At 39.2% G+C, this 25,815-nt stretch overlaps 1 protein-coding gene across 1 annotated transcript in view; it reads right to left on the bottom strand.

Moving 5' to 3' along the window:
• DOCK3 (dedicator of cytokinesis 3) overlaps positions 1-25,455 on the bottom strand; it is a 209,176-nt gene extending 183,721 nt beyond the window's left edge. The window contains exons 1-2 of the mRNA XM_068419791.1: positions 25,323-25,455; positions 5,749-5,832 (exon numbers count right to left, since the gene is read on the bottom strand). Of these exons, the coding sequence (XP_068275892.1) occupies positions 5,749-5,832; positions 25,323-25,455 (217 nt within the window). The remainder of the gene's footprint in view (positions 1-5,748; positions 5,833-25,322) is intronic.
• Between the last annotated feature and the right edge of the window lie 360 nt (positions 25,456-25,815).

Raw genomic sequence — 25,815 nt, 5'->3', positions numbered from 1 at the left:
GCTGAAGCAGTACAGCCACACTGCATTGCACAGTGATCCATGCCAGCTAAACCTACCACAGAGCCTAAACACTATGTTTCTAAGGCGAAACATAAAACCCAGGAAAAACCACAATCCTTTACAGCTGCATTTTTGAATACCATCTAATGATACAAGCCAAGAAAAGTGAAGAGTAGGCTGACCTACAGCTCTGCCCTCTGTATACCCTACACAGCAAATAATCCCTCAAAGATTACTTCCCAGTAATAAAACTGGAGAAAAACAAAAGGAAAAGTACCCCATTGTGCCTGTTCCCCCTGCACATTAAGACCACCATTTGCTCATAACTTTTGCTTCAAAATGTACTGTCTATGCATACATTCACACTGTAGGTTACTTGCAGGCCAGTAATAAAAGCTACATTACTTAGCAGTATACACAAGAACATGTCCCTGTCCTTCCCTGTGTTCCTAGGGCTTTTTCAGCTGTAAGTATTACGCTTCCTGCTTAGCTCCTCTGAACCCCTGAATTCAACACGGCCTCTAAAGAGGCAGGACAGAAAAATGGATTGGGAATGTATATAGTAACATCACATACCAAAAAAAATGCACAGGTAAATAACATATCTTTCACCTATAACTACCTGTACACGTGGAAATTCACAGCGTGGGAAACTTGAAGCCATATGACAGAAACCTGCATACTCTTAGATAAAGACTGAAAAACAGTCTTTTCAAAGATGTATCACACTCGGCAATAGCGTAATCCTGGCTCAATTGCAAAGGAGCTCTGTGGCAGGCCTGCACATCTCAATCTCTTAATCCGAGTGATTAGAAGAGCTACCGACGTTTTTTGATCTTTACTTGAAAATGCCTTGAACAAAACAGGATATTCTTTCTAAAAGTCACCTCATAACCCTGTTCGGATTTCCACTGAATCAACAAGAGGTCTGTCACATGGAAAAAGCTCATCCCTTTTGAGCTCTCAGTAGCAGAAAAACAAAAGGGTCCCAATTGAAAGGTGTTTTTCAGAAAAATAAAGCTCAAATATCTGGGTTGAGTAAAGTAGCATCAGCTGCAGACTGTAGGAAAAAAAAATTCCACATATAATTTCTTGACAAACAGAATTCTGAAAATAAATTACTTAAGTATTTAGGGTAAATCCTAAAGCTAAACTTGGTTCTTAAAGAAAGCACTGATAGTAGAATCTGCTACAAGAACTCGAACCTTCTCTGTCCTACAAAAATAAGTATACTTTGCAGTATTGTGAGTAACCCTCAAATCTGGAGGAAAGCTCTTTTGCATATACCAGCCAATAAACAATGGCTTTTACCTTTGAATCTGCACACAAGCTGCTTGCAGAGTATCTTTGTGCAGAGCTAAAGGTACTCAAAATGACCCAGAAGAGGGATCGTAACAAGTGCTTAGCAAAAGCTTCTCCTCGATGCCGAAACCACTCAATGCCAAGACCAGTCTGTTCTGAGCTTGATGCTCTGAGCAGTGCCAGGACAGGACGAGCAGCAGATGAATACCCAACCCAGCCTGCCAACACCATGTCAGGGAGCAGCCTTGTGCCAGCAGAACCACAGGAATATGCTAATAATGTAGTCAGAGAGATGCCACAACAAAAGCAGAAGAGAGAAAATGTGTTTTATCTTGGTGTTGGTCAAATAGAGAGCCATCAAGAAGCCATTCCTGTGCTCCAAAAGACTAGTTTGAATAGCCAGGCAAGATCTTCTGCAGCAGCTGTGCGGGTCCAAGAGACTTCAGTTCCACTGGCACACTCCACAAAAGGTAGAGGAAAAGGGATGAAAAGGGGAAAAAGGCAAAGAGGAAGAGGGCTATCCCACTGCAGACATCTTTCTCAGGATAAACTCAAATTACTGGGCGTGAGTCAGTTTGGCCCAGGAGCCCCAGGACAGCTCCCAGCTCCACGTGGAAGGAAACCTGCATTGCTCCCACAGCAATGACAGTGTGAAGTGCGATTCCTCACTCATCGGTATGGTACAAGTGGAAGCACGGCAAAAAGATATCACTTCTCAAGCACACTGAATTCTTCAAGAATTTAAGAAAAAACCCTAATGGCAAGGTATATCTGCTGCTTAAATGTCCCAAATACTGGAAAGCCTTCATTCGACCATGCCATCACTGATGGAATAACAGAGGGAAACTTTAAATATATTACATGCATGGCTTAAGGACACTGCCGTTAACGTACACACATTAAAACCATGTAAATAAATACTTGTACATATACCAGAATTTGCATGGGTAAGATAATATTCTTTTAACTGGTGCTTCAGGCATCAGCTACCTTTTCTTTTCTTCAGTGAATATGTAAGAGTCTCAAGGTAATAATTAAAGTCACTGAAGTTGTAGCATTTTTAATCTAAAGAAAGCTGTTTCCTACCAATAAAAATAAACGGACAAAACAGACATTTTAAATTTTCTCAGAATGCCACTAGTTACTCACAGCTACTGCCAGTGGCAGGGCGACAGCCACATGACTCGAAAAACAGGGTATTCTTTAGAATGTGCAGTCCACATACGTATTTCAGTGAGTGTGCTCATGCTTTGTCACTTGACAAAAGAAAACTCCGTCTTTCAGCATTTATAGGTGTCATACTATTGCCATACCCTTCCACCTCTCAGGGCATGGCTGTAAAGCAGAGAACACCACTTACTGTTTCAATTCTCTTTCAGTGGCACGATCGTAAGTGGAAGGACTCAGAGAGGGGAAAGCTGTGGAAGACTGAAAATGTACAACTGAAATCCCGAAGAATATTTGTTACCCCTGCGTGAGACCAGCTGAAGATCTCAGAGTCCTTCGTGCAAGCAGTAACTATAAAACCACCCTAGTAACATCACATGCTTTAGAGATAGCATAATGAAAACATGGATGGAGCTTTTGGTAGCTTCAGAGGAAAGGCAGACACTAAGTCCATGGGTTTGAACCTTGTCAGGCTGAATTATTGGGGGTGGGGATGGGGGCAGTGGGAGGTGTTTGTCAGATTTAGACAGGGTTAGAAAACAGCGATTTAGACATTTGTGGCCTGGTACAAAAGCACGCAGAGTGGCAGGCACACAAATTGATTGAAAATCAAAAGTTCCAATTTCAAGCACATGAACAAGGTCCACAGTAACAGACAACTGTATTTCATTGCATTTTATTTTTAAAAATGCATAGACAGCCACAATAAAAAAAAGGATTTTCTAAAAAATGTGTTAGTCAGTACTCATATATTAGCCTTAAAGAGACAAATACATGTGTGTGCACGGGCGCGTGTACATGCATATGTATTTGTTCCTTTACTCTGCAAATATATAAAAAACTTAGCTGCAGAGGTACCCAAAAACGTGATACAGAAAATTCCCTATTCTTTCATTCAATTGCTCTAAATGCAGCGACTGCTTTTTACACCAGCCACTACAAAAGAGCAAGTGATCTTTTGTAATAATAATACATTTATTCAATAAGTCATTATGATTAAAAATGAGCACATTCGGAAGTACAGCTAGTATTTGAATCTTTGTCAGCCCTGAATTCTTCAGCGAGTCTCCAAAATCATTCTTCATGTCACTAGAAGGTTTGCATGGATGTGAATCCTTTTACGGCAGACAAAGTCCCTACCGTACAGAATTATGCACGAACTGTTCTAAGTGGTGAAGCTGAAACAGCGCTGGATCTTCTGCCGACTCCCACGGTAGTGACCCTTATTTGCATGGGTTAACATTAATTTATCCAGTTTGTCTGAACAGAACAATCCCCAGCAAATAATGCAGAAGTACAAGATCAAGTGTATCTCATTCTAAATTTGCAAGGCAAACCAAGGACCACGTTAAAAAAACGCTTAGATAAGAATGCTTAAACAACTGCTACTTTTTTCTCTTTTAAGAACCTACTTTGCACATTTAGGGTGCTTTTTTGCATAATTCACACATGCAAGAGCTGCATCACAGACCATCTGAATATTCAGATGAGTTTCACATTGTGGAGTTCCAGACATTATTATCAAAAATAATGTATCTTTTTATACATGTAAAGTCCATGGTAAAGGCACCTCAACCAAAATGACAGGACAGAGGGTTAAAAAACAACATGAAAAAAACCTGTGTACAAACACCTCCTTCCACCCAGGAAAACACTTTGTCTGAGGGCCTTCTTTCTCAGCAATTTGAAGACTGGCATGAATTGCCTTTGAGGAATCATCCTCAAAACTGCTGGCAAAGGAAATACACAGAGCCTAATCATTATAACACTGTAAAGAGACACTGGATTATCCTTTTGCTTTTCTGTAAGCAACCTGCTCCTTTGAGATAGTGCCTTTATTTCCCAAATTTTTGAAAGTTTCCTCAATTATCAGAAATGGTTTGAAAATACCGTGACTGCTTTCAGCAATATACACTGTTTCCCCTTAAGAGTTGTACTATCCCATGCAAAGTAATAAATTTCTCCTGAGCTTACACCATGTACTAATTCACAAGACCTGGTACAATTACTACAATTAACACTCACTGCTTGTGTAAAGCTTAGCCTAATACACCACCTGTGTTTTTTTTAAAAAAAGCCATCATTTGCAGGTACAATACTATATGTGTTGTTTACAGCATGCTTCTTCATGGATTAAACACCACTATTGCACTGCAAAACCCTCATTCAACAGAAAATTTTTACAAGTGTAGGTGACTACTACTTTCCTATAAAAATTAGCATGTAAGAGGTCACTTTTTCATTAAGAGTTAAGTCAGTAGGTAAACAAACAAAACACCTGAGTAAAAGAAAAAGCATCAGGAGCAAAAGACGGTTCTAGGCATGAGAGAATAAAAGCAGCCTCCTGACAAGCATGCAGAAGGTTTGTGTAGTAACATCAACACTGGAGATGAAAAATGACTATAAACTGAACAAACACAAAACCAAACCTACAACTTTGTGGCATGTTAATTTGGAATTCAAATTTGTGGATCTCGTTTGGAATTTGTTTTAACACTTCAGGATCAAGGTTACATTATTCCACCTCAGACTATAGCGAAACATGTTCTCATACTGTATCTTGCCAACTTCACAACAGACATGTTTTATACCACTTGCTTACTCTGAATATCAGGATAAAAATAATTCTCCTTTTAAATACAACTTCAATCTCACTGTTCATGGGAATAAAGCAGAGGATTAGGACATTCAATTTATTCACACACAGACATCTCCACCCACATCAGAAAGAATGACAGATAACGTTTAAAATGGCACTTTCCTCTAGGTACAAAAAACCTGATGAAGATAAATGCAAAGCAATCTCCCCTAAACCCATATTCTTTACATTTTTTCCAGTATTGCTCCCAAATGATTTGCTAATCTATTTCATAACTTAATATTTTTCATGTGTGCAGATATTTCTAAATAATAAACACTGATATACTCAATTGAAATGCATAACAGTAACACTGAGAAGATATAGTAAAAAAAGATACCGATTATATACATTATATGATGAAAATTCACTGTAAGACCCAATTACAATAGAAAAATCAGGTCAGGGTTCAAGATTTTCTGGACAGATGGTTAACTTAAAACACACTGACCCCCTATCAGACTGGATTAGTGCCAACAGCACTCAGCCCTTCCTACGGAAAGTGGGTCAGATCAGGTTTTATTCAAGTGCTTCAATTTGATGCATCATGATTTCCAAACAACTCATTAAAATCTCCTAGATTAAGATATTTGTATATTCTTACACAGAAAATGGGATTCCTTCGGGGACATCACACTTACCTTCACATTTCTCTAGAATCTGGACAGTTTCACCTAGTTCCAGGACCAAGCCTTGCGGTACAGCTCCTCGGAAGCTGCATATCACTAGAGGGTGGGGAAAAAGAGAGAGAGAGAGAGACATATGAGGGTTGAATCTTTGTGTGAATTTTTCTTCTAAGCATAGCATTTTAGCTCACTCCTTGTATAAAAATAGCTATTACATAGCTGCCCAGAAAACCTGTCAGACAACTTTTCCTCATCAGATATCTTTATTTTGGACCTTATCAGAAATTAAGCTCAGCAGCAACATAAAAGCTGTGCTTTTTAAAAGCTTTTTGAATTAAGCAAGGCTTGTAATCACTTTAATCACCAGCCTCTGATTCATGTTGCATACAAAGATTTCCTTGTCTCACAATTCTTACTCTACTACACAACTCATCAATGGAACATGGAGTCCTAACTGCAAAGACTATAGTAGGAAGTCAACTGCAAGAATTACTTTCCTCCAAGTTGAAATTATTTCAAGTACCACCTGTGCAACTAATACACCGCAAAAATCCTATATTACCATACATTATTATATTTAAGTAGATATATAAAAGAGGACATAAGAATCTGTACTTTTCATAAGCACTAACATGACATATATCTTAAATATATTTTTAGGTATCTTTAGTTTTCATTAACCAGGGAAAATAAGAACCCATCTTAATGTTTCAGAAAATATGAATACCATCCAGAAAATTACTAAATGAAACTCAATTTTAAAAATAAATCTAAAAAAATTATCCTAGTGTATAATGATATATTTTTTAACCATATTTCTCAAAATAGAATAGGGACATGGACATGGGTAGGAACCTGAAACATGACATGTCAAAACAAAGGATGAATTGCAAATAAGGTCCGCTCTCCGCCCTCAGTCCCGTAATGCCTGTTCATCAGCATTTAAAAACTCACTCAGGCACAGATTTAATTCAACCGTTCAAGTACCTTGTTCTAAGACAACAGATGCTCACACACAGAGTACTATGTCACCTACACACACAAGTGGAGTTCCATGAGTTGAAATAGTGACCTCCAGTGGGCATCATCCTTTTTTCCAACTTAAGAGGACACTCCCCCTTAAATGCAAACACTCAAGCTATGGCTGAGATGTTCCCATGTGATGGAGCTGCATTTCATCTCCTCCCTGAATATTTTTCTACGTCAAAGCCACTGAATCCCTTATGACTAAAGCCTCTCTGTGCAGAACTTCAGGCAGTTAACCAGAAAGTCTGAAGTCCAGGGGAAGAAGACCATGGAAACCACAACTATCATCTGCACCATCTACCACAAAGTATGTTTCTTGATCATTGAATTTCCAAGAAATAATGAGAAAAGCATAGAAAAAACTTCCACCAAAATAAAACACAGTTTCAACTGTACATACAGATTTCATAAAGAGAAAGGGCAAGAAAGAATAAACTACATACACCAGGCAAACACCTGCAGAGATGAGAGTAATATGAGAAAGAATTTGAATCAAAATCTGAAGAGAACCAAAGAGCATCAAATATTTGCTCTTCCACGTGACACTCAATGCAGTGTTGAATTAAAGAGGGAAAAACTTGGGATTCCATCAACTAACCTAAACTGTTCTCTCAGGTCACACGGCCCAGCAGAAGTTACCACTGGTTAAATTGAGGTTTTAAATGCTTGTTTACATCAGAGACAGGAGAAACATAACAACTGGCTCCAGACTGGAGTAACACAGCCAACATAATCCAAGAAAAACACTACGCTTGTCAGCATTCTGGATTCATTCTTCACCCATGAAGAAATCATAAATATGGATTTCAACCAACTACTTAAGTTTTAAGCCAAACACTTAACTGGCAGGCCACCATTAAACCTCTAATGCTTCTCCTTACTTCTCCAGTATTTTAGATAGCAGTATCCTTTAAATACAGAATTTTTTTTTTTTCTAATAAGCAATTTTACCAAAACAAGAAAGTACAAACATCTTTTACATTCAAGTTGTTTTGCAAAATACAGTCCTATATTAAAATAACATGACTTTTCCGTTCAGGTCAACAAAAATACTACACAATGCAAGTATGTTTCAAAAACACAGGATTTTAAAAATCCTGGGTGAAAAGCTGATATTGAAAAGACCAGAAAAATGGAGAAATGTTAATCCACTAACAAGATACATTCATTTGTGAGAGTAATTCTAGATACACAATTATTAAAAAAAATTTATACGTGATAATATTAAATCCAATTTTCAACTTCTCTGAACGTGCCAAGATTACCATGACACAGAGACACCAGTCACAGGACACATGAGTATTAGTGGTTGTAGACAAATGAGTAGTTTGAATTCTAGAGAGATTAATGACTGGTCTTACTCAGCTGAGTCCAACAAGTAGTAGTTAGTCTGAAAAACATGACTGCACGTTAACACTGCATTAGAAGTTTTGAATTGGCAAACAACAGCTGGCTTCCTATGACTATTATTTACTATATGAAAACTACTGAATAGAGGATGCAACCAGGAGAGAAACTGGATTTGATGCAATTACCAGTACTGTGGTCATCAAATACTTGCTTATTATGTAACAATTAAAAGTGAGCTTGGAATGAAAGCTAAAGGAAAGGTACCAGGAAAATACAGTACTGTGTTTTTTCAGCTGCTGATATAATAAATTTTAAAAATATGACCAAGAATAATGACTTTAATATATTTAGGCTTACAAGAAGTAATTCTATGCAAACTGTTCATTTATAAAAGGATTCTAATGGCCACACAAAGAAAATCTGATATAAGGACTCTACTGCATCAATATGTAATCAGTTCTTTAGAATTCAGCATACCCTATTAATAAGATAGCCAAAACTCTCTTCTCAGGTCTGCTTCAGTCAAAAAAGAACAAACAAACAAAAATCACAGAACAGAAATGAACTGATCCCATCAGCTATAGATACAATCTGGATGATCATTCTCAATTAGAAAATAAGTTTTCGTACAAAAATAACATCCACCTCATGTTCCTCATTCTTAATACAGCAGTATGAAATCTCATTTTTTCATCAATAAATCTGCAGTCATCAATAAATTATATGTCTCTTCTGTTTGACAATTTTAATAATCAAAAGGGTATGTGAGTAGCAATATGGATATTTTCAAAGTAACAGAAACCAAATCTCAGGAGTAGTTGACTTTCCAGTCACAGTAAAGTAAATGGAAGTCAGGAAAAATTAAAGAACCCAAATAAACTGACCAAATACACCAAACCATATCTTGTTAAAACTGTTTAACAAGAACACAATTTAACATCTCTGAAATAAAAAAAGAATGGTAAAAATAGCTACTGATTATGACAGAATCCCAGAAATTTGAAGCTATAGAAGTCTGATACATGACTACAAAGGTCACTGCCAAAGTTACGGATATTATTCATTTGTTAAGCTAAAAATGCATTATGCAACACAATCTTATTTAAGAAGTCACTTTGGTACACAATTCTTCTTAGCAGCATTATTTGCAAAATATGAACACAAATGTATATGGGAAATACAGAATAATTTAACCATTCTGGGGAAAATAATTTACGGAGAGGACTCTAATAACTGACTTCTGTCCTTCCCACAGAGAAATTCTTCATAGCGTGTGATCATCTACACACCATCCATCAATCAACAAGTCTCCATCATTTCTTACAAGAGTCATCCCCTCGGTCACCAGAATACAGATGTAACGCATCATCAAAAGAGGCACACAGCAAAGCTTTTACCCACCCGTTAACAGATCTCAACAATCCCTCTGGGATTCCAGGACAGACTGCTGAAATATTTAACATCTATTTTCAGATATTAAACCCCCCTGCCATCATTCAGGTTTCTATGGAGGTCATAGATCCCCCTCACGAAATGTTATTTCAGGCAGCAGTTAAACCCAACGTTCTGCCAAAGACGAACGCTTTGGGAAAGCCCCACGTGCCACTTCCAGGAATTATCTCCAAGTCAGAGGTCCCTTAACTGTGGAACTTGAGCTGTATCAAAGTGGGCCGCAGCAAAAGAAACTCTTCCCCCCGTACCTCTGATTTATTAATGGGAAAGGCACAAACTAGTTCCCATAGGCAGTTACTCCCAAGCTGTAGCAGACAGCACGAAGGAATTTGGTGGTGTAACACATAAGAACAGATGGAATTGGAGTAACAGTTCGGAAAGGCAAAGACCCAGCCAGGAGAGGACAGATTCAGAAGTGTTTTCCTTGCCTACGGGCATGCCCTGATACATTATAAGCAGATGCACTGTAAGTCACCAGCAGTAAGAGAAACTGCTTCAAAAGAATAAGGGTACACAGATAAACGTGACATCTTAAGAAACAAGCAATGCATCTTTGCATAGCTTACTGATTCTTTGTACATTAGATATCTAAAGGAGCTGCTTGCTGTATGGACAAAGATCCAGTTGATACAATCCAGTAGGTTTTACAAAAGCTGTTCTGAAACAGCCCCTGTCAAAAGCTCTCGCAGAAACTGAGCCTGGCTGTGATAAAGTGGGAAGGCATTTGCACAGATAAATAACTAGCAGAGATATGAAGCAGAAGAAGTGGCCAGTTTTCTTAGTGAAGACAGATGGACCAGCAAGTTCTAACGGGATGTCTGCTGGAGCCTTTTCTGTTTGAAGTATTTCTAAACGATCCAGAAAAGCTGATCATTTAGAAAAGTGACAAAATTTGTGAAGCCACTCAAGTTATTCAGGGTAATGAACAGTTGCAGATGGACCTAAGTACCGCAAGTAGAACTGGCAGATATATACCATTTAGTTCATCTACACGGTGTTTCATGCGGGACGAACAATCCTAACCTCCCATACAGAATGATCGTCTCTCCCCTTGCTATTACCACACTGAGTGAAACCTTGGACTGCTGTTGAGAGTTCTTGTCACAGGCTCAATGCTCAGCCACTGTCAGGCACCAACCCCTTCCCACCACCCCCTCACAGCAGAAGTGAGAAAAGGGAAGACAGCATTACCTACAGCACTGCGTAAAATTCACAGTGAAACCCCATGTGCCAGTTGTCCCCTTTCCTCTTTCTCAAAAGGGTATCCGTTGTCAAAAAGGATGGAACAGCATAAGGACAGGTAGAAAGAAATGAGACAAGAGATACCAAGGACTGCATAAGGGCTTTTCTATGATCAACAATGAGCCAAGATAGGACTCTTCTACCAGTAAGACTGATCTCTGAAAGGGGTGAAGAGAGTATAATTGATAAGTTGCATGGAGCAGGTGAACAGTGAACAACTGCTAATCATCCCGTCCAGTACAAAAAGCAGAGCAGTGTCAAACAAAACAGCAGAGAAGAGTTCAGGACTTCATTTAATAAAGTACTTTTCCACAGAGTGCATAAACTGTGAAACTCCTCATGAGACGCTGTGGATGATAAAAAACAATAAATCAATCACTCAAGTTCAAAAGCAAATAGGGCAAATTAATGGATGTGTACCACCTTAGGCTCAGCAAGCCCCTCACCCAGAAAGCACTTCAGTCTTGGGAAGGTGTGACATATGCTTAACTTGCTGTGCTACTACGCTGGGAACACCTGCTGTTGGTCCCTGTCAAGGACAGGACACCGGATGAGATGGGTATGTGGCTGGACTGATACGATCTCTCTCACACTGTTATCATGGAATCACAGCCTGAGCTTCTGTTGTCCCTTGCTATCTATCAATTTGTGACCTCATCTGAACACTGTTATGGCAAAAAGAGAGAGTACAATTCACAGTCAGAGAAATTCTAAATTAGATTTCATGTGTGGCATTATTACTTTCTGCTGCCCACCTAAATAACAGAGCTGTTTTCATTTTTGCTGTGGTATAATTTAATATATCTTCCTTTTATAATTCCTTCTAATTCAATTTCCAACGCCCCAACGTCCCCACCCAGTCTCACCTGGGTCGCAACACTTCCACAGATCATTTTTCTTCTCAAACGGATTATGTCAATTACATGATAAACAGAATAATAGAAATGTGTCACATTTTTTACATTAACAGTGGACAAAGCCAAAACAGGAACAGGAAAATGCCAGAGTACTGTCCAGCACAGTACATCCACATAAAGATCATGCAGCATCTAGCTGCTAATTCCCCTGAAACATCATTTTTTCTTAGCATATACATAAAAATACTTTGCAGCCCAATGAACTGGCACACGTATATGCCTTCTGCATATACTTTCTAATTTTTTCAACCTATTTCTACACGTTGTAGTAAAGCCTACAAAAATATTTTGACATTGCATAATGTTCTATTTACAATAAAATATCAGTTCAGCCCATAAGAACTAATTTGTTTATTTTCATAAAAGAACAGAGCCCTTTTCCTGCCCTTTCCCTCCCCACCTTCCAAGATGTACCAACGTAAATTGCAAGTATTTATTTAAATGAGGGCTGAGAAACAAAATCAGTTCAAGAGATTTCCATTGTCCCCTTTTCCTTCTCCAAATCTAAACTGTGTTTCTCTAATCATAAAGTTGGGCTTTTTAAAAATTATTATTTATTTCTCATGTTTTCTCTTCCACAACAGAATTCATTGGTGCTAGAACATACCCAATATGCTAAAACACATTTTTATTTTTCTTTATCCCAAGATGTTGGTGAGGCCAAGATTTAACGAACTCTATGGGTTAACTTTGGGGGAAAAAACTCACAACATTTCATACTGTCAGCCGTGAACATGCTTTTTTTTTTTTTTAATCTTCTTGGCCTTTGTGACAGTTTTTTCCAGTTCTCAACTCATCATTACTATTATTATCATCTGTCTTAGTAAAATTCTGGTAACTTGCAATATTTTTAGATGACACCAACAGAACACAGACAAGTGTTTGAGGTTAAAGTACGCCATTTAATTTTTATAAATGCTTTGTACTACACTCAACTTGCAGTTATTCAGGTTATGCATTAATCATGCCCAAAGTATATCTCCGACCACACTAATTTCAGAAGGGATGGCAAGGATAATGCATAGGAGAGGCATAGCTGCAGTTGTGTTGCTCTATACGCAAATTACTCAGCTCCATATCCTACCAATTTATAACCACACTGAGCAGACACTGAATTATGTTCTGTGCTACAAATGTCAAAGTTCTGAAGATTTCTGATGGTGTCATTTAAGCTTTATAACACATAACCATATTTTAAACTCACACTTCTATCACACCAGCTAAGAATTTGGTGTTCATGTTTACTTTGGGTAAATGTATATAACAAACTCTTAAATTTCACAGTCCTTATAAAGAACGTCATATTCAACTACTACTAGTTATCACTATCACTAGTTAACATGGAATACAAGTCAATCTCTGAGCCTAAGATCGACTGATATTAATTACTCTCTAAGAAAATAATGTAATTACTTCAGACTGATAAATAAATGTTGCTATGAGGATGTATCTTCCTTAAAATGCTTTTTCATATGAAGCCATCTATTCAAAGTGCCTAGTATCAAACAGTATAAGCTACTTTTAACAGCTGAATAAGATGAACTTTATTTTCTTCCCTGTAATACCTAGATGGTAACAGCTCCACGTAACATCGCTTAACAGTCACTGTAGTAGGCAAGACCAAAGATGGCTCTAAATCCAATATCTTTTCCCTAACAGAGGCTAAAAAAAAGGAGGTGAAAGAGGGGTATCAGACTAGGGCAAGGATGTAGTTTTCCCCAACTTGAACCATCTGTGGATTGGGACTTCCTAAAGTAGGAGTTTTTATTAGTATTAATTATATATATATATGTATTTAATAGTGCTTTCTATACTTTTTCTTCTACAGAGACACCCAAATGTTTTTGAACCACATCAACTTTTAACATCCACATCACACCAGAACTCCACACTTATGCATCATATAGAAAGCGTTTTTAAGTTGTTCAGATCCTGCATCACCAATGCCCTCTGGGAACTGCATGAAAACAAAAAGAATGAACAAAAAATTCCTGTTCTTACACTCCACAGTATTTATGGGTTTAGAATCTTCCAAACTACCTTTTCTGAATAATTTATTTTCCAAGCAGGGTGACAGATGTTAATTCTTTGTATTTACATATGGCAGGCAGGGAAGAGTCTCTAAGCCGCAGCAACATGACTGCACAAGAAAAAAAAACAACACTGATGCAAGTTACCACACAGAGGAAAAGACAGCTAAGAGTCAAGATTTAGCTTTACCTTTTTGTGAGGCAACTGTGTTGCACAATCACGCCCACAGGCAAAAAAGAATTAATACTTTCCAAACCACCACATACCTCCCACTCTGAGCCTCTCAGAGCTACAAACCTTTTTCCAGCAAAAAGCAGTAGTTCTTGCAAACAAAAAAATTGCGGGTTTAATAAGTTACAAGACCAAAAAATAGTTTATGAAGGCAAAAACCCTTCATACTTTTATAACAAAATTAGAGGCCAATATGATTAAATTTTTGTGGAACTGCTTGATTAAACCTGGCAGCTTCATAAATTGCACAGTTAAACTCTGATGATATTTGACAAGGCAGCAGAACCACAAGGAAATTAAAATGAAAACATTTTCATTTTATCCTACAAATACCTAGAAGAATGTTTTCACCTCCACAGTATACCTTATATCTATAGGTATTTAAATGATTAATTGCAGGTGAGGGTTTCAATTATTCGCCAGAAATTAATTTGAGACATGCAAATTTATTTGCAAGTTCAGGCCACATTCAGCAAGTACATTTACAAAGAAAACAGGGAACAAAAAGCAGGTCTAGTACTTCCAAAACATTCTGCTGTTTAAGCAAGAGGGACAACATAAAGAATTTAGGTACAAAGGAGAGGACATATCCAATTACAGCCTAAAAACACAACTACCAAAATAAAACACCACAGGGTTTTTGCAGCAAGGGGCATTTCTTGCAGAGTATACTGGTACACATGACACAGAACAGGGCTCTAATCCGATTGGAATTGCCAGGCACTAATGTAATACACACACAAAAAAAAAGATTATCAAAAGCTGATTAAAAGCCATCCAAACATTACAATCGAAGAGTAGGGATTAAACAGAAGACATGATTTAGAAGAGGGCTAAAGCATTTTTTGACCTTATTAACGGTCTTTATGAACTTTTATGCAAAACCTTGCGGAAGAAAAATATACTTCAGAATGGAAAGCAATGTGTTACACTCAAGGTTTTGTATATTACCAAAATTACAAGACGGTGAAGTGAAGGTATTTCAGGCTGGTCGGGAGCACTGGCAGTTGCTAGGCAGCATCTGCTCCTGCCAGAGATGCTTCTTTCTTTGTGCAATACAGACCCTCAGCCAGGAACACCGCCACCAATGGATTATTACAAGGCAGCTTACTGCCATCACATGGCATCTGCGAAGTGCTCCAACTGCTGCCTAGCAACACCGCCTCTTTCTACTGAGTCATACCATCACTATGAAAATATTCCTGTAAAAAAAAGAAACAGATGCCCAAGAAGAAAGGTGATCATTCACTAGCAAAGTCAATTATTGCTAGCATCCTTCCCCTACTCTCCAAGATAAAAATAGAGATTAGGATAGCTGTTTAAAATAGTTTTGCACATCTTGGTGACATGAGGTAGAACTGAAGAAACAGACGAAGAGTCCACAGCGTTGTCCACTACCTTAGCTATATTAAGGAGCTGATTTTGAGCTTCTAGCTTTGCAGACATCTGTCCTAGTTACTCATCCCCTTCCTGTAAATCTATTCCCTCAGCTATCAGTTCATTCAACTTCCACTCTGGCAGTACAGAAGGCCCTCACCCATACATCATTCCCTCCATGCAGGAAGTAAATGCAGCAATTCCTTTTTCTCCCTTTTAAGCAGAGACGAAGGCTGTTTGAGTTTCTGAAACCCTTCTCCCTCTTTCCAACACCTAACTTGCCAAGAGGAAAAAAACACTGACCACAGCACACTCTGCATAGAGAAGCGTGGAGACGTTCTGCACTGCTGTGTTCCAGACTGCAACGTGAGCCAGAAATGGCTACGCTTTACTGTTGAACACTAGGAAATAAAATAAGAAACCAGTCAAGTTTTGAATATCCTGGAGGATAGAGATTGCACCACCTCTCCAGGCAACCTGCTCCAGTGCTTTACCATATGCATTGTGGAAATCAATGTCCTTTAATGTAATTTGCCACCACTGCTCCTTCTCCTTTCACCATGCAACTCTGAAAGGTGTCTGGCTCTGTCTGGTCCATAACTCCCTAAAAAGTAGCTAACCACAAACTAGACCTCTTCTTATCCTCCTCTTCTACAGGTTGTACCACCCTAGACCTCGCAGACCCTCCTCTCTCACCATGTGCTCCACCCTCCGAACCATCTGAGTGGTTCGCCTGGTATGCGGCTAGCTACAAGAGAGCACCACTGATTCACGTTCACACATGCAAAAACCTAGGTACCATCCCACAGCGTTTTACATTTTATCCCATTTTACACTGACTGCATCATAAAGACTTTTAGTCCTCCTGTCTAACTGCTAAGTAAGTTCATAACATGCTAAAGTTACCTTGGCATTTACGGTCAGTTTGCATAAGTGCTATGAGGAGGAGGAAGGGAAGAACAGGGCAGATTTATGAAAGTGTATTTATCAGTATACCAGCTCCTGCATCTTAGTTGAGAACTCTGTATTTTAGCCTATACTGTCTGCCACACACGAACTTTTTGTGGACATCTGAAGACAGCTTACAAGACTGCTAAGAAGCCTTTCAACCCCTGCACAAGAACTTTGACCTTTTTGGTAAACTATTTGCTACTAAAATACCAAAAAATTAAATATTTGCCTGACATAATTGAAGATGCTTTTTTCCCCCACGAGACCTGAAGAATTTTTACCTCTTCTAATCTTGACTTAAGCAAACATATATTATTTAATACTTATCAACATCATCTGAAACATTGGGAAAATCTTCTTTTTGTCTTACTGCATATCCTCCTCCCAGGCTGAAATAATTAACTACTTTTTTTTTCATTATTAAAAGAATAATACTGTCTTGTGCCAGCAACCTGAAATGTAGTCACTCCAGAACTGAAAAAAAACAATAAGATCAGAAGTTGCAGTTTAGGGCCTTTGCTGTGATGAAGAAAGTTAGAGAGAGAGAAGCCTATTTTCTACCTCCACTTCCCCAGAGACAAAAGAGAGGCTGTTTCTGCAAGACCAACGCTTCAAAAGCCATCTTCCTTGGGGTAAAACCCTTGGACCACAGAGATAACCGAATATTTATCAGAAAAAAAAAAAACACCAAACACCAAAACACATCAGAGCACCTTTGTTTGTAATTCTGATCAGGTCAATGTGCTCGGAAGGGCTGAAACAGAACAGCGAGTGGGCAGAACGGATAGCTGCAGATCCCTGTGCGCATGACGGAGCGACGGGGAGCTCCGACAGCAGCAGCACAAGCTGTTCCCCGCGGATGCTCAGCTGCGGGGTCAGCAGCCAGCAGGCCCGAGCGCATCCGCTCACAGAGCTCGTCTGTGCCCCGGGCCAGCTCTTCCCACACTAACAAGTCACCGCCCGAGGAACCGCCAGTCAACGTAACCTTTAAACAGAAACATGCACGTGGATGAGCCACCTTGTCACTCTCTTCAGGCAAGGCCAGGTGCACAGGTAGCGTGCAGCTCCATTTTGTGTAGTATGTAATAGCAGATGTCAGGGCAAAATCATCTCACAGAAGTGTTGATCCTGCTTCACTAAATGCAGTTAAACTAGACTGTTGCCTGTTTGGTTTATCAAAAATTGAGGAAAAAAAACACAAAGAAACATCAAAGTTCAAACCACAGTTTTCAATAACCTTCTTTTACAATAATTCATATATTTTTGGACCATTTATCCCACACTGGCTGACACTTTCTCACTTGTGCCTACACTCTGTGTCCATGTATATAATACAGCCATATATACATAAACTTACATAAGTGAGACCATGTGCCTAGCTGAGGCAGGCAACTTTATGCAGACACTTCCACGGGCATTTTTCTCTACAAAGGAAGACACGGGTGAAATAGAAACATCTCCTCCTATCCTCCCAGATCCAGATGCTGTTACTGGAAACATACCTATTACTCCCTACAGGCACTATTTAATGCTGTCTGTGACAGTCTCCTATGAAAGGTTTTCTGCCACCTTTACAACTTGTTAGGTTAGACCACACACCCCAGCAAGACAAAGGGCTGTATGCAACCCAATGCCCAAACAGGCCTGGAAAAAGTTAAGTATTGCTTTCAACTGGCTTCTGTTAACAGTTCTTCTGGGTTTCTCTGACATGTATGCAAGGTTTCGTTTATCAAGATCAGAAGACTGAAAGGGTAGGTATACTAAATTAACAGTTGGCATAAACATCTCATTCATAAACATATTTAGAGGGAAGAGAGAGTCCTCTGCTGTTCAAAAACACAAAACCAAGATGTTTCTAGAACAGTAAGCCACCTGCCAAAGCACACTGAACTGCGGTCTAGCATGCTGGGTAGCTCACAAACACATTCAAAATAAAGAAAATAAAATAATTCACCGCTCCATCAGCTACCTACTGCAAACACTAAAAGAATTTAGTGCATAAGCTTCCTTACATTGTAACATCTAGACAAACCTTTATTTTTGTTCCAGAGAGTAAGTTGCACCAGCTTACCTCTGAAAGGAGAATGACCTGCTTTTAATCACCAAGAGTTAGCTGGCACCACTTGTCATAAGCTTTTCCTAAGGCTTAATATCCAGAAAGACTCAAGAAAAGAAAATTAAGTCAAATGCTAAAGTGGGACAAGAGGGAAGTCTTACCCTTGTAATAAGTGATCACCTCACAACTATACTGGAAAGCACTTAAGTCTGCTCAAACCCACAATTACCAGTCTGCCTAATACCTTTGGTAAGTTTTGACTAAAGACTCCTTTAAACAAACATTAAAACATGTCTAAGAGGAAGGAATTACAGCTAAAAAAAAAACCAAACACTTAAGGGATGCTTTCAGGACCTCAGAAGAGATCACAAAGCTTATTTTGACACACAAAAACCTGAATGGAGGTTTGATTTTAACATCAGTCATTGAGTGAGATATTTAATCTCTTTGCCTTGAGGTTCAGTGAGATTTCGAACCAGAACAAAGAGAAGGGTAAAATGTAGTGATATTAAGGCTGATTCATAACTTTAAAACAATCAGTGGAAAGACTGCTGTCAATTGCACCTGGGTTTGAACCAAGATCCTACTGTATGCTTCCTTTAGCCTCTTCCTCAGTGAATATGACAGCTAAGAAAAGAACACAATACACTTAATTCACTGTACAAATTAACAAAATTTCTCTGAAGCAGGAAAAAAAGTTGCATCAAGCTCTTTAACAGCTGAGTAATCTTCCAAAGACTCTCCATTCTTTGGTCAGTGTTTTCACATCCACATGTGAAGAGCTCCCATTTCTCAAAAGAACAAATTTATGAAATGCGGATGACAACTGATAACACTAGTTGTTGGCAGTCATCAGGGATTTACAGCTCTTCCATATAAGAACTATGTTCCGAATAACTGTTTAACATATTAATCAGAAAAGTTTGTGTATCTACATGTCAACGTGCATACAAAGAACTCTCCCTCATTCTCAATTATCCCCCTTTTGTAGGGTTTTAAATGCCACCAAATATGTGGTAGAGAATTTTCTAGATCACAAGCTCTGGTAATATTTCTCCCGTTTCCCTGATGTTGGACTCTGACTTTTTAAGCACAGAATTGCTGAAAAGAAAGGCTTTGCAAGCCAGCGAGACTCAAGTCCAGCTGAGCTATGCCATTGACAGTAAACTAAGAAAGTTCCTTCAGAAGGAGGAATAAAAATACCAACCGTCCTCTCTTCCTCCTACATGCAACCACAAACCATGACCTGCACCATCACTCCATGCATGCACACCAGCTTCCTATGCCTTAAATTGTTCAAAAGAGAAACGACTTTAAATTTTCCTTACTAATTTCACTCTGAAGAATCTCCCTTCCTGTCCTACAGGATTGACAATGCATTTAAGCCCAAAGCATACAAATAAGAAACACCAAAAAAATTACTTAAATTTTCCAAGAACTAGGAGCATTCAAGACGTTGTCATATATCCTGGTTTTAATTGTAATTGATACCTGCTGCATTAAAAATAAAGCAAAATAACTTGTTCCTTGAATAAACATGAGAAGCCTTGTTTCCTACCAATGGATATTCACGTTCCCATTCCCCCCGTTTCACCGACGGTCCCATGACAAACCAAACGCAGTACCATCAGACTTCTAATCTTTCGCTATCCCCAGTCCTGCTCCTGAGCACTCCTATCCACAAAGCACCCTCAAGTTCAATCCCATGCTCACATTAACAGCTTCCCCTTCACATTTTCCATCAAGCAAAAAAGTTGTATATGGAAGAGTCCTGATAGAACCTCATTATCCATTCTTTTCAGCACGTCAGTAGCTGTTTGTCTGCACTTCTGTCCACACAAGCACGACCAAGTTCTTTCTTCCCCACCCAGTCACCAATTTTCATTAAATCTGTAGGAAATGTAAGCCTGAGACTGCCAACTGTCATCATAAAACATTGCTCGTTACTGGATCAGAGGTATTATTAGGTGAGGACAGAAAGCCTGAACACTTAAAGATTTCCAACCTTAGGAAATCAGTCTAAATACAAAATCCATTCTGCACTGTGGATAAGGTCAGAGAGGAACCACTTTTACCCCCATCCTACTGGCAAGCAGATGAAGTCCTAAAGGTCTAGCTGAATACATAATACGGCATAACTACACATAACTGAAGACAACTGCTCTCAAAACCATCAAAGCATCCAAAGTTAAAACCCATATTGCAATACTATCACTTCTTACTCTAAGATCACGCCTATGTTCCCCTACAAACCACGCAATAAACTGCTTAACATACACACACTGTTTATCAACTTCATTCTTCCTGTATTTAGAAAAATTGGCTAATTTCTACCGTAAATGTATTTGTGGACAACTGGTATCTAGATGATCTTGAACTAGTAATATCTTATAAATTAATTCTCATCCAGCTCTGCAGACCACGTATTCACAAGAGTAACCACAATGTCTTATGGTCAGTCTTTTCTAGGATCAATGAGTCAAAATATATTAATCTCTTCACACAAAACAGTATATTTAATCTCCAAGTTATCTCAGCAACAGCAGAAATACGGATTTACACTAGAGTGAAACTAAACTTGCCCACTGCATTAAATGACACCTCACTGAACTTTCCTATCTATACTGAAAGTCTCCAGTCAGGGGCATCTGGGGAGCTGCTCTTTTACAGAGACATTTCAAGGTGTGATTCATTTCTCAGTCAAATAACATATATACATTTCCTCTATGACCCTTGACTGACATATTCCTTTGTTCATTCTTAAGTCCTAAGGGTAAAAAAAGGCCCTTAGGGGCAAAATATTGAATGGAACTAAAAATTACTCCAATCCACAGATCATCTTGTTTTCCTGACTAACGAGCAAGCCCCCAGGTATTACCACCACCACCTCCCAAAACAGTGTTGCACAGAAGGTTTGGAAGTACATCCCGCCACATAGCTTTGGTTCCAAGACAGATCACTGAAAAATATCCTTAGTCACCTCCCTCCTGTTGCCAATTACAGTTTCTGGCAATAAGGTACAAAAGAGAAGCTGAAATACAATATACGTCCCATAACCCAGAACCCAGTTGCAATGATGGATATTGCTTCCCAGATTATGGAAAATGGACTTTATCCTAATTTGAGGGAGGGACTTTTTTCTATCTCTCTGAAACTTTTAATTTTAAACCTGTAACAAACTGCTGCAGTAATACAGAGAAACTGCAATTATCCATCAACTCAAAGCACTCCTTCGTTTAGCAGCTGCCTTCTGCGTAACCAGGTAAGACCGGAGTAGTGTGCCAAAGACATGGCGAGGGAAGGCAGACTTTTTGTAAGTTTCACAGTCCTGCTTTTCCAAACACAAATATGAACTGGGAACGTGTAAGCTCAGGTTTGATGATGGGGGTAAAAAAAAAAATCAAGATACTGATCAAAAAGCAGAGGCTGCGGTACAGAACTGTAACTAGGACATTATGATGTTCCATTCTTTCTTAGTAGGAGCAAGGGAAATATTAGTTACGTGTACTTGTGCTTATGGATTTACTTTTCATTGTTACCAATTAAGTGGTGAAAATAAAGATAAAACATTCATTTTAAATAAAACAATTAACAGATTTTAACACTAATTCTTTGAATAAACTAAGAACAGGTACTGTTTATTCAGGCAGGTTTTCCTTCTCCATGATTTAATACATATGTATTTAATATGGTCAGCCAAAGTACAGGATTAACTACATCAAAAAAAAAAAAACCAAACCAAAAACTTACTTGAGAATCACCTAAACATGCTCCTTGCACAAAAATAAAGGAGCAGAAACTTGACAGCCTAATGAAATACATGATCAGGTCTCACACATTTGCCAAATTTTAATTAACAGTTATTTACTAAAGAGCTCTCTCTGCTTAGCTTTTTCTTTTAATTCACTATTATTCAATACTTACTTTATAAGACTAATGTAACTAATCATATCACTTTAAAAAATATTTTCTTAGAGACTGCTTTAAAAATATTATAACACTAGAGGCCTAGAGAGCTAGTTGTCTTCGATCAACGCTTTAGAAACCTCACTAATTGTTTTCATAACTGGTCACCCTAAGCATCTCTGGAAGCCTTTCTCTGTTTGCCTTTCAACAGCAAGTCTAAAGTTCTAACAGTGTAGTTAGGATTACAGCCACTGCACAGAAGTATTTCTAAACAGAGCAGAAGGGAATGATTCACAACAGCTACCAGGTAGGAGCTACAGTAGCTGAAGAACTTCAGTGGTGTTAGGGGAGTGTTTCATTTATTTATTTATTTAGAAATACCCTGAGCAATCTTTTAATATCTTTGTTGCAGAAGTATACAATGATTTGCGTGAGAACTGGGCAATACAATAGAGTTCTACAACTGTAAGCATTGAAAACTCCTTTTAATTGCAGCTGGATAGGTGAAGAGAACTTCAGAACCGCCAAAAAGCCCCCGACGTTCACATCAGTAAATGTAACATGCTCGCTTGCAGTCAAGGGGCTGTGTAGCTGTAAAGGGGTATCTGTGAAGGGGCTCCAGCAAACATGTAAGAAAGGTCTTTGTCTTAAACTCTTTGAAAGGCAACGCAGAATAGAAAGCTGTTCTACACCCACGTGTTGAGAGAGGGAATGTGGTGTCTTTCTGAAGGACCAGTTTCTACAAATTATCATCTCTGAGCCCACTACCTAGATAAGAAGGCAACACAGATCACAATTTACTTTCAACAAAGAGAACAGCATCAGAATTAACCACTTTAACTGACACTTTCACTTTCCTTAATACACATGAACAGGTATGCACAGGGCCTGGATGCCCAGACATACCTTTCTATTTCACTAGAAAGCTCTTCATGGTATTCCAGTTGCAGAAATAACTGATTTTTTTCTGACCCAAATTATGTCAATAGGGACATAAAGTCTATTCCCTTAATCCAAAGGCACATCAGAAACTTTTCATTGTTTAACAAGAGCATGGACAAAACACATGGGGTTTTTTTTTGATGTACAGCGGTCAAAATAAAAACAAACTACTAAAGCCCAAGGCACAACCTCATACCAGCAATTCATGCCAAGGAAATTATTTTTGCACATATGATTTTATTTGTGAAATCAGGATAACTTACATCAGCAAAAAAAATCTTTTTTTTTTTTTTTTTGCTAGTGCACCTCCCAACAGTAAAACTTCAGGCCTACACCTTCTACAGACTAGTTTCTCCAAAACGCACAAAAACAACCACTCCAGCAAGCAATGACAGATCTACTTCTGAAAAACGATTACTCCTCTCCCCACCCATAGCAGCAAAACTCCAGACATAAGCAGCATTTTTCACCTATTTTCCCCCCTCTGGAGGATTATCAACCAATTTCAATCACAGGAAAAGTGATTAAAGCTACCCATGAATAAAAAAAAAACTTGCCTACAGATCACCAAAATTCTTAAGATTTTACCGTGATCTCAGACCTACCTACATGTGTGCTGTCTGAAAATTAAAAATCAACATCACAGGAATACCCTGAAGACTACAGAATATTCACTGAAATAACACTTGTTTTCATTCACTACTCTCTCTTCCAGATGCCTCTTCTAGGCTTGTTTACAACCTGAATGGAGATTTCCTATCTTTTCCTCCCATAGGTTGGCGTAAAAAAAAATTAGTTCACCTACTTTTCGATAAAGGTAGCACACGTATTCTCTTATTTGAGAGCATGAGCCAAACATAAACAAACAAAACTCTGAATATCAAACCCTGCAAGACAGCAAAGAAAAACAACTACATAAACGGAACAGAGGAAAACCAACAAGGCCTGAAAGATGAATAATTTTTTTCTGAAGCAACTATGACAATTATACCAGCAAGTTTAGTACTAGGACAACAGAGGTGGTCTTTCACCAACAGTGAAGGTATGAGCAAGTCGGGATACTTCGTATTCTCTGAACATCCAGCTGAGATCTAACAAAGCTTATCAGCTTGATACACTCCCAGTGACTGACAACCATAGCAACAGTATTGCAAGTAACGACTTTCTTGTGTTATTTAATGCCACTTGTGTACATTGCCCTACACTCACAGGTTCTCAACTAACACACTGTATTTGGGTTTTTTTTTTTAAAAACAAAAGTGAATTCTTAACTTCTTCTATTCATTATGAAGATATGTGGAATGTATTAAGCAAAATATCTGTTGCACAAGATGAAAAATTAACAAAAAGTACTGATTTTGTTGTTTGTTGACTACATGCTCAAAATGTGTTGTAAATATTAGCTGCATCAAGGCTTTTAATTACTCACAAGTCAACTGTCAAAACCTCACTTTAACAATATAGGTTAATAGATTTCTGTAGCAAGTCTGTTTATATTTTTTAAATAATTGCAGAAATTGATCATCACTACACAGTGGAACTTAAAAATCAATATGAATAATTGATAACTATAAATTTAATGAAGCATTTAGGTAAGTAATGAGGGCAGACTACCTACTTTTATTATTATACATGTCAACAGTTTTTAAAAAATAAGAATAAAATAAACAAAAGTGAAGTTAATGAAAGGAAGACAGACTTTCTTTAGGCATAACATTTCTGTTCGTATCAGAAATGACTGTACACTAAAATAAAAAAGCCACCAACGATGCCCTCTCAAATCAGAGCAAACAGGATTCAAGCTGACAGTGAAGCCCGATTTACCATAAACAACGAAAAATAACCATATTATGCGTTTACAGAAACACACCGGTCGCTTTTGACGAACGCGATGCACCACGAACACCGCAGCCCCAGGTTACTAACAGTAAAAGCCCCTGTACTCAAAGCCCTGCCGTCCCCCCCGGCCCGGCCCAGCCCCAGGGCAGGTCTGCGCCTCCCGCCGCCGCCCCCCGCTCGGAGCAGGTGCACCACCGACGCCCCCTAATGACACCGCACCAGAACCATCCCCTCTCCCCAAACTCCATATAAACAAGATCACCACAAACCACCGATTAAACGGAGAGAAAAAGGAATCGCGCACTTAAGTAGATTAAGGGCTAAGAGACTCGTTTGCTGATTATTTGTGCAATCAGGACGTGAGCGCGGGCCCCCAAAGTCTACTTTTTTCTTGCCGCCCATCGCTTCGCCGTGGAAACACTCAGGGAAATAACCCAAATCAAAACATACGCAGCCCCGTTCAGGGGATGCCGGGCTCTGCGGGCAGCAGCGGCCGGCGCGGGCAGCGGGAGGCGGCGGGCACGCAGCGGCACAGCCGATGCCCGCTCCCCGCCGCCAGCGGCCTCCCACAGCCCCCGGTGGGGAGCGCCTGCCCTCCTCACCGTCCCCCCGCTCTACCTGCCGGGCAGCGGGAGGGGCAGCGCCGCCGGGAGCCCGCGGAGGCGACCATCGCCGCCCCCGCCGACAGGCAGCGGCGGACGGGGAACAGCCGCCCCCCTCAGCCCCCGGGGTCCGGCCGCTGCGGGGAGTCACGGGGAGCGG

The sequence above is a fragment of the Nyctibius grandis genome, chromosome 29, assembly GCF_013368605.1.
Source record: "Nyctibius grandis isolate bNycGra1 chromosome 29, bNycGra1.pri, whole genome shotgun sequence".
Lineage (NCBI taxonomy): Eukaryota > Metazoa > Chordata > Aves > Nyctibiiformes > Nyctibiidae > Nyctibius > Nyctibius grandis.
The sequence above is the reverse complement of the archived record's forward strand: the minus strand, read 5'-3'. Positions and strand labels throughout refer to the sequence as shown.